This window comes from Syngnathoides biaculeatus, chromosome 15 (assembly GCF_019802595.1).
Source record: "Syngnathoides biaculeatus isolate LvHL_M chromosome 15, ASM1980259v1, whole genome shotgun sequence".
Taxonomy (NCBI): Eukaryota; Metazoa; Chordata; class Actinopteri; order Syngnathiformes; family Syngnathidae; genus Syngnathoides; species Syngnathoides biaculeatus.
In genome coordinates this window covers 20,704,254-20,720,235 of record NC_084654.1, presented here as the reverse complement: position 1 = coordinate 20,720,235, position 15,982 = coordinate 20,704,254, and the positions used below count along the sequence as shown (strand labels likewise).

Here is a 15,982-nt window from a genome sequence, read left to right as displayed (position 1 = left end):
TGCTAATGCCAGTGCCGCTGCGCTAACAGGGCCGGTTAAAAAAATGTATACTGGTAAGAATCACTTGGACATGGGAGTAACACGCTAGCGCAGCGCTAACAGGGCCGGTAAAAGCCACTTCCTCGGCACATATATTCCACCGGTCTCGCTCTTACCTTTTTCGCTAAAGTGCCCCCTCGCGGCCGTTAGAAAAAATGCACAAATTAGCCGCATCACCGAATAATCCGCTGGGTTGAAAGCGTGTGTGAAAAATCGCAGTTTGTAGGCCAAAAATTACAGTCGTCTTCTCTATTTATTATCGTTAGCATTTCGCACATTTAATGACAAGCCGTGGTTCACTGCCAAACTCAAGCGGTCGCATATTTTAGTAGGCACAGGGCACTTCACAATCGCACTAGAAACCAGCTAACTAAAGAAATTTGCTAAAGAGGAATTATGCAGCAAATATGGAAAAACAATTTCAGGCTCACGGCTTCGAATCAGTCTTGCATAGATTGGAGTCGCGAACCAATTACAAATGACATTTCTCCGAATTGGAGTCGGCTATTCCATTTCCAATTGCAATTCCAATTCCATCAACCAGTTATGAATGTTGTATTTAGCCGCATCGGCGCATTAAGCCGCAGGGTTGAAAGCGTGTGGAAAATGCTTGTAGGCTGGAAATTGCCGTGTTTTAAAAGTCTTTTTTTTTTGGGGGGGGGGGGGGGTTAAACTTTGTGCAAGCAAACTGGAAGTGGTGGGGTCAAAAAATAAAATATAATAATGATTAAATAAAATGATAAAAATATAATAATAAATATTAATAAAGAATAGATATTTTATACAAGTGATTGTAGGACAAGACCTGATGATTATTTGGACATTTTAATTCCCTTTTTTTTTTTTAAAGGACCTTCCCAACAACATGATCCATCAAGTGCCCATCAAGTCTCTGCCTCAGGAGTGGTTGTGGTGCGAGACGTGGTGCGACAACGCCTCCAAGAAAAACGCCAAGACCATAGACCTGGTAAACAACAACAACAACGCAACACACTCAACAAGACCAAGGCGCCAACTAAAATCAAACAAGTTTACTTCAGGCCCTCACGACACGCAGACTGATTTTGGTTTTTGAGTGGCGGTCTGAGCGCTCCCCCGTGCTGAAAAGTCTCCTCGTGATTAACGCACATGCGCGTATATTTTCTTTCTGAAACATCCCCGACCGACGAGCTGTCGCCGAACGTACAGATATGTGCATATCTTTTTATCAAATTTTGTTTTAAGGTTAGGTTATAACGTTATGTTCGCTCCCTCTACGTAGAAGAAGGGGAACTATGAGACCGGGGGGATTTCCCAGTAAGCGTCGAGTTCCCCTGTTAGTAACGCATGCGCATTCGTCGCAAGGAGACTTTTCAGCACGGGTGGGGGTGGGGGGGGGAGCGCTCAGACCGTCACACCAGGAATGAGTTTCACGGGGTCGCGTGTGACAAAGGTCAGTCGCGCCGATCAAGTGGACTGTTAGGCAGGGGTGTCAAAGTCGTAGTTCGGGGCCACCGGCGGCCTTATTTGATGGCAAAGGGGCCACAACACGAAAATGAGCCAATATGTAACGCAAAAAATAATGCTTTTTAAAAAAAAAAAAAAAAAAAAAAAAAAAAACAGAACACGTACAGTTAAAAAAAATCATAGATTCATGACAGATGCTTCCAATGTGGAGAAGAAGAAGAAAACTTTTGGTGCATGTAGATGCAGAAGAAGAAGAAGAAGAATTTACTTTACTTTTGTTAAACAGCGTCCGTCATTTGTCTCGATGGCCACCAGAGGGCGGCATAGTTACCACTCAAAAATTTTTACGAGCGTGTGTTTGTAGTGTAACAACCCGATGACGAAGGAGCCCAAGCTCCAGGCGGCCGTACGGATCGTGTCCGAGTGGACCGACTACGACCAGGAAGTCAAGCGCCTGCAGACGCTCGTCCAACAGGAAGCGACGCAGAAGAAGCCCGCGGGGCAGTCGTCCGGCACAGGTACGCTGCTTAGAATGTCAGGGGGGCACGGGATAGAGCCCTGCCTACAATGACAACACACGCAAAAAAAACAAACAAACAATTGCACCCACATAAAGCGAGGACACACACTAAAATGGACGGACACACAAACTCACACAATTGAAGCAGACACAATTTAACAACATTAATGCACGTTATAATCACAAAACAACAATACAAACATGTCATGTGCACTAAATCACAAAAACATACGCACACAAATACACTTCAACATGGAGGAAAACAACCCAGAAGTTCCTCCCTTCAGGTCAACATAGTCTTCCTTTGCACCAACGTTTGAATGTGTGTCCCCTCCAGACGTCCACACGGAGCTGTGAGGACGACACCCCCGTTCGGACCCAAATGTCGGCTCTGTTTCAAGAGCCCACTTCGGCCGCACGCCGTTTTCTCCCCGTCGGACCCTCGTCGGCGTGTTTTGTTTTTACATTTAGTTCCCGCGCGGTCGGCGGGCGCATCCGCCTCGCGGTTCTCAGGCCGAGGGTTCAAATCCTGTGCGGAATTTGCACGTTTGCCGGAGTATGCGGTTTTTCTCAGGGTACTCCCGCATCCTCTAAAAATATGCGTCATTCAAATTATTCATCAGACACTGTAAATTGGCAACGGTGATTTTGTCTATATGTGGCCTACGATTGGCTCCGGCGCCTTTCTGGGGGGGGGGGGGGGGGGGGTGATGTGATCGTTGGGTCGTAAAATTGCAGTTTTGTTGTCACCGAGATGTTCTCCCCGTTTAAAAATGTTTATTAATAAAACAACAAGACGTGTGGTTAAAAAAAAAAAAAAATCATACTTTTTTCTAAACCACATTTTGGTCATCTGCTTGGGGGGGGAGAGGACAATTAGGGGAATTATTATTTTTTTTGTGTCATATTTTTGTTGAATAAAAATTCCCAAAAATAGTTGACACTGGACATTCCATTTTTTTATTGGTTTATTTTATAATGAAGTTTCATTACTGTCCAAGATCTTACTTTTTGTGTGTGTGTGTGTGGGGGGGGGGGATTTTTACCGCTTATAGGAAATATTTTGCCCCAGTTTTTCCTCCAAATTTGTTCACATTGTTACTTCACTGTTATTGTAAAAAAATAGAAGATTAGATGGAAAGACAACAATGGTAAAGCGTTGGCCTCCCAGTTCTGAGGACCCAGGTTCGATTCCGGAGCTCCCTGTGTGGAGTTTGCATGTTGCGTGGGTTTTCCTCCGGGTGTGCAGTCCGGTTTCCTCCCACATCCCAAAAACCTGCAACATTAATTGGACCCTCTAAATTGCCCCGAGGTGAGATTCTGAGTGCGGCTGTTTGTCTCGATGTGCCCTGCGACTGGCCGGCGACCAGTTCAGAGTGTACCCGGCCTCCTGCCCGTTGACAGCTGGGATAGGCTCCCCGCGACCCTCGTGAGGATAAGCGGCAAAGAAAATGGGTGAGTGGATGGATGGATGATTTATTTATTTTTTGCCCAAACTTGAGGTACGAGCTCTCAATGGTGGGCATGACTGGCAGTGAAAAACGTCAAAACGTCCGTTGCGGTTTACTCACACAAAGAGAATGACATGATGGTATTTAAAACAACCAAATTATGTTGTCGTGACAACGGCTCACGAGTAAACTGAACGCACCTGACGTGTTGCACAATCGGCGGGGATTCATGGAAGTGGAGGACGCGCGCACAAAAGAAAAAAAACCGCTTATACAAGCGTTAAAAAAAAAAAAATTATGAAACTGCCGATTCATAATTGCGTGCGTTCTGTAGTCAAAACAGAAACTTTTAATTTTTCTTTTTTTTGTTTTGCATTGGCCGACTGCGTGACGATGAAGAGTACAGTGGTTTCAAACCCAAATTGGAATGTAAACGCGAATCAGTACTCCAGCAAGTACATTTTCGAGTTTGATAATGTTAAACAGCCACAGGTATGAAAATATAATCAGTTTTTAGTATTACAATTGTAATTTGCAACACGGACCATTTCTTGACAGCCTAACCCTGTTTACACGCCCTACTTTAAAACCACAACTTGAAACTAACTGTTTGGAATTTGTCTTGGTTTGAAACCCGAAAACTTCTACAGTCTATTGAAACCTGAAGTCTTGTAACGAGCCGGCTCAGTGGCGCAGCTGGTCTGAGGACCCAGGTTCGATCCCTGTGTGGAGTTTGCATGTTCTCCCCCTGTGCCTGCGTGGGTTTTCTCCAGGCACTCCGGTTTTTCTCCCACATCCCCCAAAAACACGCAACATTAATTGGACTTCTCCAAATTGCCCGTAGGTGTGATTGTGAGTGCGGCTGTTGTCTGTCTCCATGTTCTCCAATTAGAAAACTTGAGAATCTGTGTTGAGATCCTGTTTTGTAACACTTCACATTTTGAAGCCCTATTCTGAATTTTTTTTGTTTTTTTAAATAAGTTATGTACACCGATGTAATTTCTGAGCCCACCAGAATCAAGTCTACCCCAAGTAAAGCAAGATTCTTTCGGCCTGTGCCGTGAGGGGGTCGCCACGGCGTGACATCTCAGATGAACGCTCATATTTGTTTGGCGCAGGATGTCCCAGTGGGATCTGAACTCACAACCCCTGCTTACCAAACCAATGCTCTAACCAGTGAGCTGTGGGGCCTCAAGAGTTTCTCAAGTTACTCTTGAACAGAAAAATGTCTGACGTCAAAAACTAATGTTGAATGAATGTTTCAGACTTTATTGTGATCCATTTGAAAAAAGGTTTTACAAAAAAAGGTAACATTCAATTTTTACACCGCTTAAAAAAAAAAAAAAAATCATTTTAAAATAAGGTTTCGATACATTGAAATAAATTGCGTCGACTAAGTGATGGCTTCTATAAACAATAAGATCATACACATGTAAATAAATGCTACAAACATGAGGATTATACATGGAGGAAAACAATAAACCAAGAAAAAAAAATAATAATTAGCGTGATTGTTTGGTGGTTTTGTTTTTTTCAATTTTCAAGCACACACATGGCCACGCGTGGTTTATTGCAAGAACGGAATCTCGCCTCATATCCGGACTGGAATGTTTTGCTGCTACAATTTGTTGCATCCGTTCGCCCCAAACAGGAACTTATCGCCCAAAAAAAACAAAAACAAAACAAAACAAAAAAATACTACCAAAAAAAAAAAAACATTTTGAGAGTTCATTTTCTTATCGTCCGGGAAAAAGAAATGTTTGGCTGTTTGTCGGATCGAAAATCCAAAACAATTTGGAGATGCGCGTTTGATGGATTGACGAAGAAAAGCGACAAAAAAAAAAAAAAAGAAATTTGCAGAGAAACAAAAAAGGGGAAAAAAATATTGTTGCACATTTTGTGGCCCCCACCCCCCAAAATCCACATTTCAACTTTTCCCGACATTTTGGAAAGCCAAGTTAGCATTTGTAAAATCCTCTCCAAGGTGACCAGAAATGATTTCTTCCAGGAAACGTTCTCCTGCGACACGACCATGATTGGGACTTTTTTTAAAATTTTAATTTAGTGCACAACTAAAAAAAAAAAAACCCAAAACAAAACACATGGCTGTTATATCAGACATTTAACCTGTGACATTTATTCTCCAGCACATACGGTGAAATCCACCTAGCGTTAGCGCGTTAGCCTAGCATCCGCGACCACGTCCAAAGCAGCCGGAAGTGACAAAAAAGGATAAATTAAATTAACTTTAGTGCACAACTTAATAGTGCGGAGGGGGAACAAAAAAAAAATACTAATAATTCATAATTCAAGTGAACTTTTTGCATTAGAAGTTTTGACAAAGACATCCACGCCGACCTTCAACAAGATGGCACTCCCTATGATAAACGCACTTAGCCGCCACCCCCCCCACCCACATCCATTTAGCATTATGTTAGCCTAGCATTCGCAAAACCATCTCCGAGGCGACGACGTTTTATTTTTATTGGCTAGCGACGTTACCACGATCGGAGAATCGTTTTCATTTCGCGTTACGGCTTTTGCCGACGTCGGCGCGTCAGGGGAGTCGTTCCGCGAATTGAAATTAAAATAAAAGCGCGCGCACACATGTGCGCCGCCAGCAATTTTATACACGACTATGATACAAAATAAGGCATTTCATTGGGTATGACGTGTGTGTGCGTGCGTGCGTGTGTGTGTGTGTGTGGATTAGCAACCATTTTGAACGCTTCCACTGGCCTATAAAAAGACTGCAAAAGCAAAGTCTGGATAACTCTTACTTAAAATATATATATTTGTCATATATATTTATATTCATATGTAAAAAAACAAAAAGGGAAAAAAAAGAAACCAAAGAAGAAGAAGAAGAAGAGAGGAGGTCCTTATGAGTTCTCTCACCCCGCCTCCCTGCGTCCCGCCCTCATTCGACGGCCTCGCCGGGCGCCACGGTGACCAGTTGCAGGGGGATCTCCTGATTGGCCACCAGGTTGTGGGCGGCGGCCGACTGCAGGATGAGCGTGGTGCCGTCGGCCGTGATGACGGTGTCGGCGGGCAGGGGCGACGACGACGCGGCGGGCGCGCCGCCTTTTTTGTTCTGGTGAGTCTTTATGTGCTTGGCCAGGTGGTCGCTGCGCATGAAGCGCTTCGAGCACTCGCCGCACACAAACTTCTTCTCGCCTGGCACGAGGGGACACCGTTAGCGAGGGTTAGCTTAGCCGCGGAGAGAAAAGGGAAAAAATGTACCACGACTTTTTCAGCTTGCGGGGAAAAAATGGGACTTAATAACGAGCTTCCACTCATAAATAACATTTGGCTACCTTCAGTTTTTGCCGTGTTCTCACATGATAATTTTTAGCACAGGATAAAGATACATGTATTGTGCTATCGTCTGTCTATAAGTTGCTTCACCTTTTGTATTTAAATGGCCAAGGATTGTTAACACCCTGGGCGGTACTGTGGATCAGCTGGTAAAAAGTGTTGGCCTCACAGTTCCGAGGACCCGGGTTCGATCCCGGCCCCGCCTGTGTGGAGTTTGCGTGTTCTTCGCCGTGCCTGTGTGGGTTTTCTCCGGGCACTCCGGTTTCCTCCCACATGTCAAAAACACGCAACAGTGATTGGGCACTCTAAATTGCCCCTAGGTGTGATTGCGAGTGCGGCTGTTTGTCTCCGTGTCCCCTGCGATTGGCTGGCAACTAGTTGTGGGTGTACCCCACCTCCTGCCCGTTGACAGCTGGGATAAGCTCCAGCACTCGCCACGACCCTTGTGAGGATAAGCGGCTATGAAAATTGATAGAATGAGCTTCCACTCATAAAAAGCGGCAACAAAGTTGATAACATCTGGCAACCTTCAGTTCCCTCACGGTGATGATAAGCTCTCTATGTGTTGCTTCACCTTTTGTGTTTAAATAGCCACTGCGTTTTAGCGTTCCGATAGCAAATCATCCAAAATTCCCAGACCAGCACTCCGGCTCCCTCCCGCGTCCCAGACCCGTTAGCCCCGCGCGCGTCACCTGTGTGCGTCCTCCTGTGTCTCTGCAGCTCGTCGCTCCTGGTGAACCGCTTGCCGCAGTACATCCAGTTGCACACGAAGGGCCGCTCGCCGCTGTGCCAGCGCAGGTGGGCGCGCAGGTGAGACGTCTTGCCGTAAACTTTGCCGCAGCCGACGATGTGGCAGATGTGCAGTTTCTTCTTGCCCAGCCCGGACCCTCTGAGAGGGATACAGTAAACAAATGTCTTCCGGAGGGCCCCGTTTGCAGTCGTGAAATGACTTCTCGTTTTCCCGGCGCAGTTCACGAACACGATTGTCTTATTACCGACCTTCCTCCGGACTCTTTACAGTTGGGGCAGGTGCAGGCCACCCTCCGCAGCCTCTTGCCTTCGCCGCTGGCGCCGTCCACGTCGTCGTCGGCGGCGGCCATCTGCACGCGCAGGTTGTTCAGGTCGCTGGGGTTGAGCGTGGAATCGTTGGCCAGTTGCCACTCCTCCGATTCGGGCTCCTCCTTGATGTGGATGCCTGTCAGGACAGACGAGGTCGCACGCTTAGGAAGAAGCGAGAAACATTTTGAATCGATATTTGCAAATGCGCACAAAGGACGTCGTCGGCGCGTCGTACCGGCCGGGCTGCCGGTGTCGTCGCTCTGCTGCGTGAACTGAACCCCGCTTTGGGTCAACGAGTTCACGGTCACAGTTTGGAGGTTGGGCAGGCTGACCTGGGGGAGGGTCTGCACCGGGGCCAAAGTCAGCTGCTGGCCCTGCCCCTGAGGCAGTTGGAGCCCCTGAAGCGACTGGACACCCTGAACCTAAAAACCACGGGACACACACTTCAATATCCTGTTCTGAGAAGAACTTTCTGGTCACGTCCCCGTCACGCATCCCCACCTGGAACGTCTGCCACTGGATCTGCCCGGTGGGGCTGACCGTCTGGGCCTGGATGAGGAAAGTCCCCGGATTGACCAGCTGGACGCTCTGAAGGGTCTGACTGGCCGCCGCCGCCGCTGCGTTCAGGTCCTGGCCCGCCGCCACCTGAGCTTGACCGTCGCCCGACAGCTGCAGGATGGGCTGCGAGAGGGTGGCGGCGCTGGAGGACGACACCTACGGCGGAAAACGGAAGTTATGCTGAGTTCAGGAAGGGTGGGAATTTGGAGCCCCGTATGAAATGATCATTGGGGGTTTAGATTGAGCTCGAAGATTTTAAGTATACACGTGTGCTTCACAACAATATGTACCGTCATTCCCGCTGGTTACAAGCCTCGCCCGGTACATTTTGGAAAGGAAATACCATTTTGGTACATTCATACGCTGCAGGTTCCCACGTTGAAACACGAGATAGTTACAAAGAAAGACGGTACGCAGAGAGTTTAACGCTAATTGATGAATTAATGTAACTGAGGTGCATGAAATGGTGAAGTGGGGGCGGGGGGCTATTGGTCATCCCCCTCGAGGCCCAACAATCTTGCTAAATTGTCCTTCGCAATGAATTATACCAGGGGTTTGTCAAGGCGGGCGGGGTGTGCGGACTGTCTCTCCTCCCATACCCCCCCCACCCCCACCCCACACAACAATTTTTCAGCCCCTTGTTTCCAATTTTTAGCGGTAACCTCCCCCAAGAGGTGGGGGGAGTGCAGAAAAAGTTAATCTCCAAAAAAAGGGGGCGGGCCCATTAAAGTTTGAAAACCACTGATTTATACACATATTGCATATATGCATATTCGCGCCACATTGGTTGAAGGTGGGGCGTTGCTACTGCTGCTCAGCCCCCCCCCCCATATTGAAATTGGGAAAACGAGGAACCCGATAAGTGCAAAGATCATTTACTTCCAAATAATAACGGGAAATTCAACCGTCTCAAAGACCATCTAGAATAGTTTCACAAAGGACATTTTGGGCACATTATTTTGCAAAGCCAAAAAATGATCATCAAAGATAATCAATATCATCACGGAATCGGGGCACCCGTAGTTCGAGTGCAGGCTGACCTGGATCTGCTGCAGGTGGGAATTAAAGTTCTCCGAAGAGGAGGAGGGGTCCGCCACGCCGGCCGACACGGCCGTGGCCTGGGTCAGCACGCCCGTCCCGTCGATGGTGGCGGGGAGCTGCGAGGGGGCCTCGGAGGTGGGCACGTAGAGCTCCTGGTTGCCGTCGCCCCCCACCGTCAGCTTGCCGTCCTGCCCGGCGCTCTCCAGGGTCTGGTTGCTCATGATCAGCTGACCCTCCGGCGTCACGCCCGTGGCGATGGGTAACGTCTGTGCCGCCGTCAGGCCCAGCGACTCCAGGTCCACGCTGTTGATGGGCACGAAGGTGATGTTGCCGGGCAACCCCACGGGGTACGCCGAGCCCCCGGCCAGCGGGAGGCCCTGAATGGACTGCGCTTGCCCCGCCTGCGTCAAGAGGTCCGTGGTGGCCGCCGTCGCGCAGCTGATTCCGATGCCGCCTTGGCTGCCGTCTTGGAGGAGCTGGATCTGCCCCGTGCCGTCGTCCATGCCTTGCGTCTGGAAGCTCGTCAGCGTTCCGTCCGTGTTTTGGATCTGAGGGATGACCTGGGGGGTCATTTTGGAATCAGCGGACTCAAACGGAGGAGTAGCGTTGCGATGGCCAGCGGCAAAGAACGGACGGAAACGGGAGGAACTTTGATCGTAATCAAATTATTTGCAGCGACACAACCTCATCTTACCTGATACTGAATGCCCGATACGCCATTGGCCGCCGCCTCGCCCCCGGGCGCCGTGACGTAGATGGGTTGGTTGGGGAGACTGCTGAGGGGAAGCACGTACTGCCCGTTGGACGTGACGATGCCGCCGTTGAGGTCGTCCTTGGTGGCCGAGACGGGCGTCAACACCTCCCAGCGGTCTGATCCCGACAGCTGAATGGCAGACATGTCTGTCGTCTACGGAGGACGACGTCAGATTAGCAAGAGGTAGGGATATCATCTCAATTTAAATCAGACGAGATTGATGAATTATGGCCTGTCCATCATCTATTTTTCCATTTTGTCTTCTTTTAGGGTGGCAGGAGCGCTAGAGGCCATCTCGACCAACTCTGGACGTCGAGCGGGGTAAACCCAAGACTGGACGCCAGTCGTTCGCAGGGCACATTAACACGACCGTTCGCAAAAACGATATCACATCGATCTTCAACCAACCCAACGTCCGTGTTCTTGGAATACGGGACGAACCCGAAGCCCCACACAGGGAGGCCCGCTGAGAACATACGAATGCCGTAAGCCAAGATTCAAACCTTTAAACCAATCACTGGCTCACAGTGAGAAAGGGTGAAACTATAATACGTCAATAAAGACATACCAAAAAGTAGAATTTTGTGCTAAGAATGCGCACAGAGAAGAAACCAAACATTTGCACCTCAAACCTGAGGAGTGTGTAGTCCATGGGTGGGGAATCTATGGCTCGCAAAGTCATAACGACATATTGCGTGGTAGTCGAAGCGCAGGTGTAAAAGGGTCGAACGCCGATCGGTTGGAGCAACTAGTGGACCTTTCCGACCTGTCGATCACTTGTACAATAATAGCCAATCAGATAGCCGCATTGTCTTGTATTGTACTGTTCCACAAGCAATGCTGCTTGTCAGTAGCGTGCGCTTGGAAAAGTTCATGTTACAAAGGAAATGGTGCTCAGATCATCTTGAGGAACGTGCAATTCTGATGAACGATATCCTGCTCGGTTGCAAGGGGCCCGGTTGATTCATTTTCCAAAGCCTGAAACAGTTGACAAAGTGTCTACGATGGATTAAGGCTATTTGTATAACATCAGACTTTTAAGACAGAGCACTGGGTTCGATTCCGAGCCAAGCCAAACTTTTTCTTCTGGTGACTACGGCACTGACTGAGTTAATCACCATTGTTTAAAAGCACTTGTAGAAGACGACAATGGTATTACTCGTGATCTTTCCAAGTAAATAGTACTCACCCTGCTTTACATGCGCAGTATGATTCCACTATTTTCTCCTGTTGGATTTCAATATGAAGTTTGTGAGGCGTCAAACTTTTTTTTGCATCAAACACCGTCACTTTGCCGTAACTCTGACATTGTGTCCAGCCCCGTCCAAAATCTTAATTCCATGTGCATATCCTTGCGTGAAATACTTGAGACCTCTCTCTAGAACTCCCTTGGACGAGTCTGATGCTTTTGCCAGAAAACATACCGCAATATTATCTGGAATACGCGATAGAGAATCGACTTCAAACATGTTATGTTCAATCGCCATTTTGAAAGCTTGTGGGGAAATGGCTAAAAGGGGCGGAGCTTAAGGTCGCCGTCGGAAAGGTCCGTTATGTTCACGATTACCGACATATGAAGCACCAGAAGTCGCATTAATTTTAAGAAGTACTTTTGTCACAATGTTATTTAAAATAATTCTGAGACATATTGTACTCTAAAAGTCTTGGTCTTACATAAACGCGCAAAAACACTTGAATTTAGTTTTTATAATATCTTACGGCTCTTTTGAAGTAACATTTTAAAATATTTGGCATTTATGGTTCTGTCAGTTGAAAAGGTTCCCGACCCCCTGTGCTCACCACTACTTTGCCATGCTGCAAACCAAGGTGGCCAATCTAGGATCAAAATAACATCACATGCGAGTAGAATGATGTCACACGACCCAAAAAAAAAAAAATGGAAGTAGGTTGATGAGGCAAAAAAAATGTTCACAAAAACCACATGACAGTGACGAGCAGAGATTCAATTCAAACCCCCAACCACAGAACTGTGGCACAGATGTTAAGGTAAAATTAAGTTTTAAAGGCAAAATGTTAACTGGAGCGCCGAGAGCTCACACACAAACTGCCGTAAAAGTAGCCAAGGAGAGATTTGAACCTAAAACTTTACAACTGCGAGGCACATGTGCTAACCGCTGGATGCCTGTGCTGCCATTATGGCCTATTAAAAATGTCAAAGTAACACCATATGGGTGTAAAATTACACTAAAATTGCTCAGAAAAGTACAGCTGCCTTAACAGTGGTTTCCATCAAGGGGGAAAAAAAAAAAAAAAAAAAAAAAACGAACAAATGCGAAGCAGATGTACTAACCGCTAGCGCTCTGTACTGCTATGACCACATATCAAAATAGTCCAAATTAAAAAGGTCACACATTAAGTTTGAAAAATTACACTTAAAGTAGGTTTCGGGGCCTTAAAAAAAAGGGTTGCAACATAGCATGCTGTCAGCTGGCGGGCAAAAGATTCGAACACCGAACCCCAACTGTGAAGCAGCAGTGATACACCACTAGTCCACTATACCGACATTGTTTCATCAAGAGTCAAAATAACTTTAGAAGTGAGTCAAGTCAATTTACAGTATATTAAAAGTGTGTTTTGAGACAGAAATATGGTCTCGAAAAGAAAAGCTCGTGTAATGGTGGCTAGCTAGCTAGCCAGCCAGCAGCGGTTCGAACCTAGAACCGCAAGGAAAGTGTGTCAACCACTAGCCCAACATGCTGCTATAAAGACAATTAAAGGCTCAAGATGTCACACACTGGTAAAAATATGACACCAAAAGTGTTGCTGTTATTATTATTATTATTGTTTTTTTTTTACAGGTAAAACCGCTTGACAAAGCGCGGCTAGCTCGCATAATGGAGGCGAGCAGGCAGGCGAGTGGGGGATGGGCGAGAAATGAACGCGACTGTTTTTGATTATGGACGCCGAAGCCGCGCGACGTCGCGCCGCCGCGATCCTTCCTCCGGCCGCCCGGGAGCACCGAGCGACCGTCCTCGCACGGAGCGACCTGCCTCTCAGCGTCCTACCCACTATGGGCGGGTTTTAGCGGGGTAAAAAGTGGGTGGCCGCTGTCGATGAGTGGGGGGAAACACAGGAAGTGTACTACGGCGGTTCACCCTCCTCCACCCTTCCCCACCACCACCCCCCAAATGCCACCAAAATCTCTAAACGTGTGAACTTCCACGCTCGTCAAACACGACTCGAGAGCGGGGAACAAACGAGGGTGACCGCATTTCGGGGGGGAGTTTACCTGCGTTTCTTGCAGAAAGTCGCTTTGACTGCTGTCCACGTCCGCGGACGCCATTTCTCCCTTGTTTCACTCGGTAATCTTCAACTCCCGTCGGGCCTCGAAAGCCCCGCAAAGCATCCCCCTCCTGGCGATTCTCTCTCGGTCCACCCCCCGCCCGGGAAAAAAAAAACAAATGCGAAGCAGATGTACTAACCGCTAGCGCTCTGTACTGCTATGACCACATATCAAAATAGTCCAAATTAAAAAGGTCACACATTAAGTTTGAAAAATTACACTTAAAGTAGGTTTCGGGGCCTTAAAAAAAAGGGTTGCAACATAGCATGCTGTCAGCTGGCGGGCAAAAGATTCGAACACCGAACCCCAACTGTGAAGCAGCAGTGATACACCACTAGTCCACTATACCGACATTGTTTCATCAAGAGTCAAAATAACTTTAGAAGTGAGTCAAGTCAATTTACAGTATATTAAAAGTGTGTTTTGAGACAGAAATATGGTCTCGAAAAGAAAAGCTCGTGTAATGGTGGCTAGCTAGCTAGCCAGCCAGCAGCGGTTCGAACCTAGAACCGCAAGGAAAGTGTGTCAACCACTAGCCCAACATGCTGCTATAAAGACAATTAAAGGCTCAAGATGTCACACACTGGTAAAAATATGACACCAAAAGTGTTGCTGTTATTATTATTATTATTTTTTTTTTTTTTACAGGTAAAACCGCTTGACAAAGCGCGGCTAGCTCGCATAATGGAGGCGAGCAGGCAGGCGAGTGGGGGATGGGCGAGAAATGAACGCGACTGTTTTTGATTATGGACGCCGAAGCCGCGCGACGTCGCGCCGCCGCGATCCTTCCTCCGGCCGCCCGGGAGCACCGAGCGACCGTCCTCGCACGGAGCGACCTGCCTCTCAGCGTCCTACCCACTATGGGCGGGTTTTAGCGGGGTAAAAAGTGGGTGGCCGCTGTCGATGAGTGGGGGGAAACACAGGAAGTGTACTACGGCGGTTCACCCTCCTCCACCCTTCCCCACCACCACCCCCCAAATGCCACCAAAATCTCTAAACGTGTGAACTTCCACGCTCGTCAAACACGACTCGAGAGCGGGGAACAAACGAGGGTGACCGCATTTCGGGGGGGAGTTTACCTGCGTTTCTTGCAGAAAGTCGCTTTGACTGCTGTCCACGTCCGCGGACGCCATTTCTCCCTTGTTTCACTCGGTAATCTTCAACTCCCGTCGGGCCTCGAAAGCCCCGCAAAGCATCCCCCTCCTGGCGATTCTCTCTCGGTCCACCCCCCGCCCGGGAAAAAAAAACAAAACCCAAAAAAGCTTTCCCCGTGTCCCTACCGACCCACGACTCCCGTCGAACTTAGCAGGGAGGCGAGGGACCACCGGGACGCAGAGAACGTCTGTTTACAAGTCCGTCGCCAGCCTGCTAGCTCGGTTGTTAGCTCACCATAGCCGAGCTAGTTAGCCGCCGAGCTAAAAAAAAAAAAAAAAAAAAAAAGATTTAAACAAGACGTAGCTCCAGTCAGTAAAACTCACCGCCCGAGTCGCACGTCGAGGCGCTAACTGCATTAATTGTTTTACATCCCGAGCGGGGAGGTTATTAAACGCCGCTGAACTCCAGACATGATCTTTTTTTTAATCATAGACGGGCTAGTAAGCGTTGATCGTTGAATTCGGGTCGATTTTTTTTTCTTTCCTATTTTGATTGACGGTGCGGGAAACACAAAGGGGAGGGACTTAGAGAGGTCGACTGTGTAATTTGCATCACATTACAGGACGTCCCACCTTTCTTCTTTGCGACGATTGGGTGAAGGTGCCAGTGCCTCGGCGCGCGATTGGGTGGATACGATGTCAGTCGTTTTTAAAGGAAGTGTGTTTCCTGTTTGAAGGCAGATGGCGAAAGAACGGAGAACTATTGTCTTTTTTTTTCAAAATCGGCTTTTAAAATTACATTTTGTCAATCACTATGTAGAAAATTATATTGTGGAACGACCTACTATAAAAAAAAATATGTACATGCATTTTCTCCTTCCATGAAAAAATGAATAGAATACAGTAATACATTCATATCATTTGTAAATAATTGTACGTAACTATTTGGAGGAAATATGATTCCTAATGTTACAATATAAAATAGCTCTCGAGCGCCCCCTAAGATGTTTTTTTATTTTATTTTATCTTGTGCCTCCCTCTAGAGCGCAGGTGTCAAACTCAAGGACGAGGGGTCAGATCCAGCCCGCCGCATGATTTTATGTGGCCCACGAAGGCATATCACACGTATCAACTTCCGTGATTTTATTGAAATCTGTAACTAAAATTTCAAATTGCCGTATCATATATGATAACGGTGAGATATTGCAAGGATTTGTGTGTTACCAAACCTTACCCTTCATTTCTGATTCCCAAACTAGTTCATAAATTTCATGTGTAAAAATGACGAGGCGAAAGATTTTCGCTGCATTTGTGCCGGACCCTGACCCCAATTTTGGACCAAGGCGAGGTACACCCTGAACCGGTCGCCGGCCAATCGCAGGGCACATTCACACTCGC

At 47.5% G+C, this 15,982-nt stretch overlaps 2 protein-coding genes across 5 annotated transcripts in view; one reads left to right on the top strand and one right to left on the bottom strand.

The window, feature by feature from the left end:
* uggt1 (UDP-glucose glycoprotein glucosyltransferase 1) overlaps window positions 1-2,903 on the top strand; it is a 207,237-nt gene extending 204,334 nt beyond the window's left edge. For 2 of the 3 annotated variants that reach the window (XM_061843555.1, XM_061843556.1), the window contains 3 exons: window positions 890-1,006; window positions 1,850-2,003; window positions 2,343-2,903. In XM_061843555.1, coding sequence (XP_061699539.1) covers window positions 890-1,006; window positions 1,850-2,003; window positions 2,343-2,362 — 291 coding nt within the window. In that variant the 3' untranslated portion in view covers window positions 2,363-2,903. The remainder of the gene's footprint in view (window positions 1-889; window positions 1,007-1,849; window positions 2,004-2,342) is intronic. The other variant, XM_061843554.1, reaches the window with a different exon arrangement.
* A 1,782-nt stretch (window positions 2,904-4,685) lies between these two features.
* On the bottom strand, window positions 4,686-13,603 carry LOC133513136 (transcription factor Sp3-like). Of its 2 annotated transcripts, none has more exons than XM_061843558.1 (8): window positions 13,437-13,603; window positions 10,127-10,339; window positions 9,432-9,980; window positions 8,335-8,547; window positions 8,069-8,255; window positions 7,774-7,969; window positions 7,467-7,663; window positions 4,686-6,633 (listed from the first exon to the last, which is right to left on the bottom strand). In XM_061843558.1, the coding sequence occupies exons 1-8, from the start codon at window positions 13,488-13,490 to the stop codon at window positions 6,377-6,379; spliced, it is 1,866 nt and encodes a 621-aa protein (XP_061699542.1). In that variant the 5' UTR covers window positions 13,491-13,603; the 3' UTR covers window positions 4,686-6,376. The 2 variants fall into 2 exon arrangements, with proteins under 2 accessions (XP_061699542.1, XP_061699541.1); XM_061843557.1 differs by having other exon boundaries at window positions 4,701-6,633; window positions 9,432-9,992.
* Between the last annotated feature and the right edge of the window lie 2,379 nt (window positions 13,604-15,982).

Bases quoted from the DNA above. Each gene is read 5' to 3' on its own strand.
- LOC133513136 (XM_061843557.1), bottom strand. From the start codon at position 13,490: ATGGCGTCCGCGGACGTGGACAGCAGTCAAAGCGACTTTCTGCAAGAA. The intron at 8,548-9,431 runs GTCAGCCTGCAC...TTTCCGCCGTAG, and splicing joins CCCACCTGCAGCAGATCCAG to GTGTCGTCCTCCAGCGCCGC. The intron at 7,970-8,068 runs GTACGACGCGCC...CTGTCCTGACAG, and splicing joins CGACACCGGCAGCCCGGCCG to GCATCCACATCAAGGAGGAG.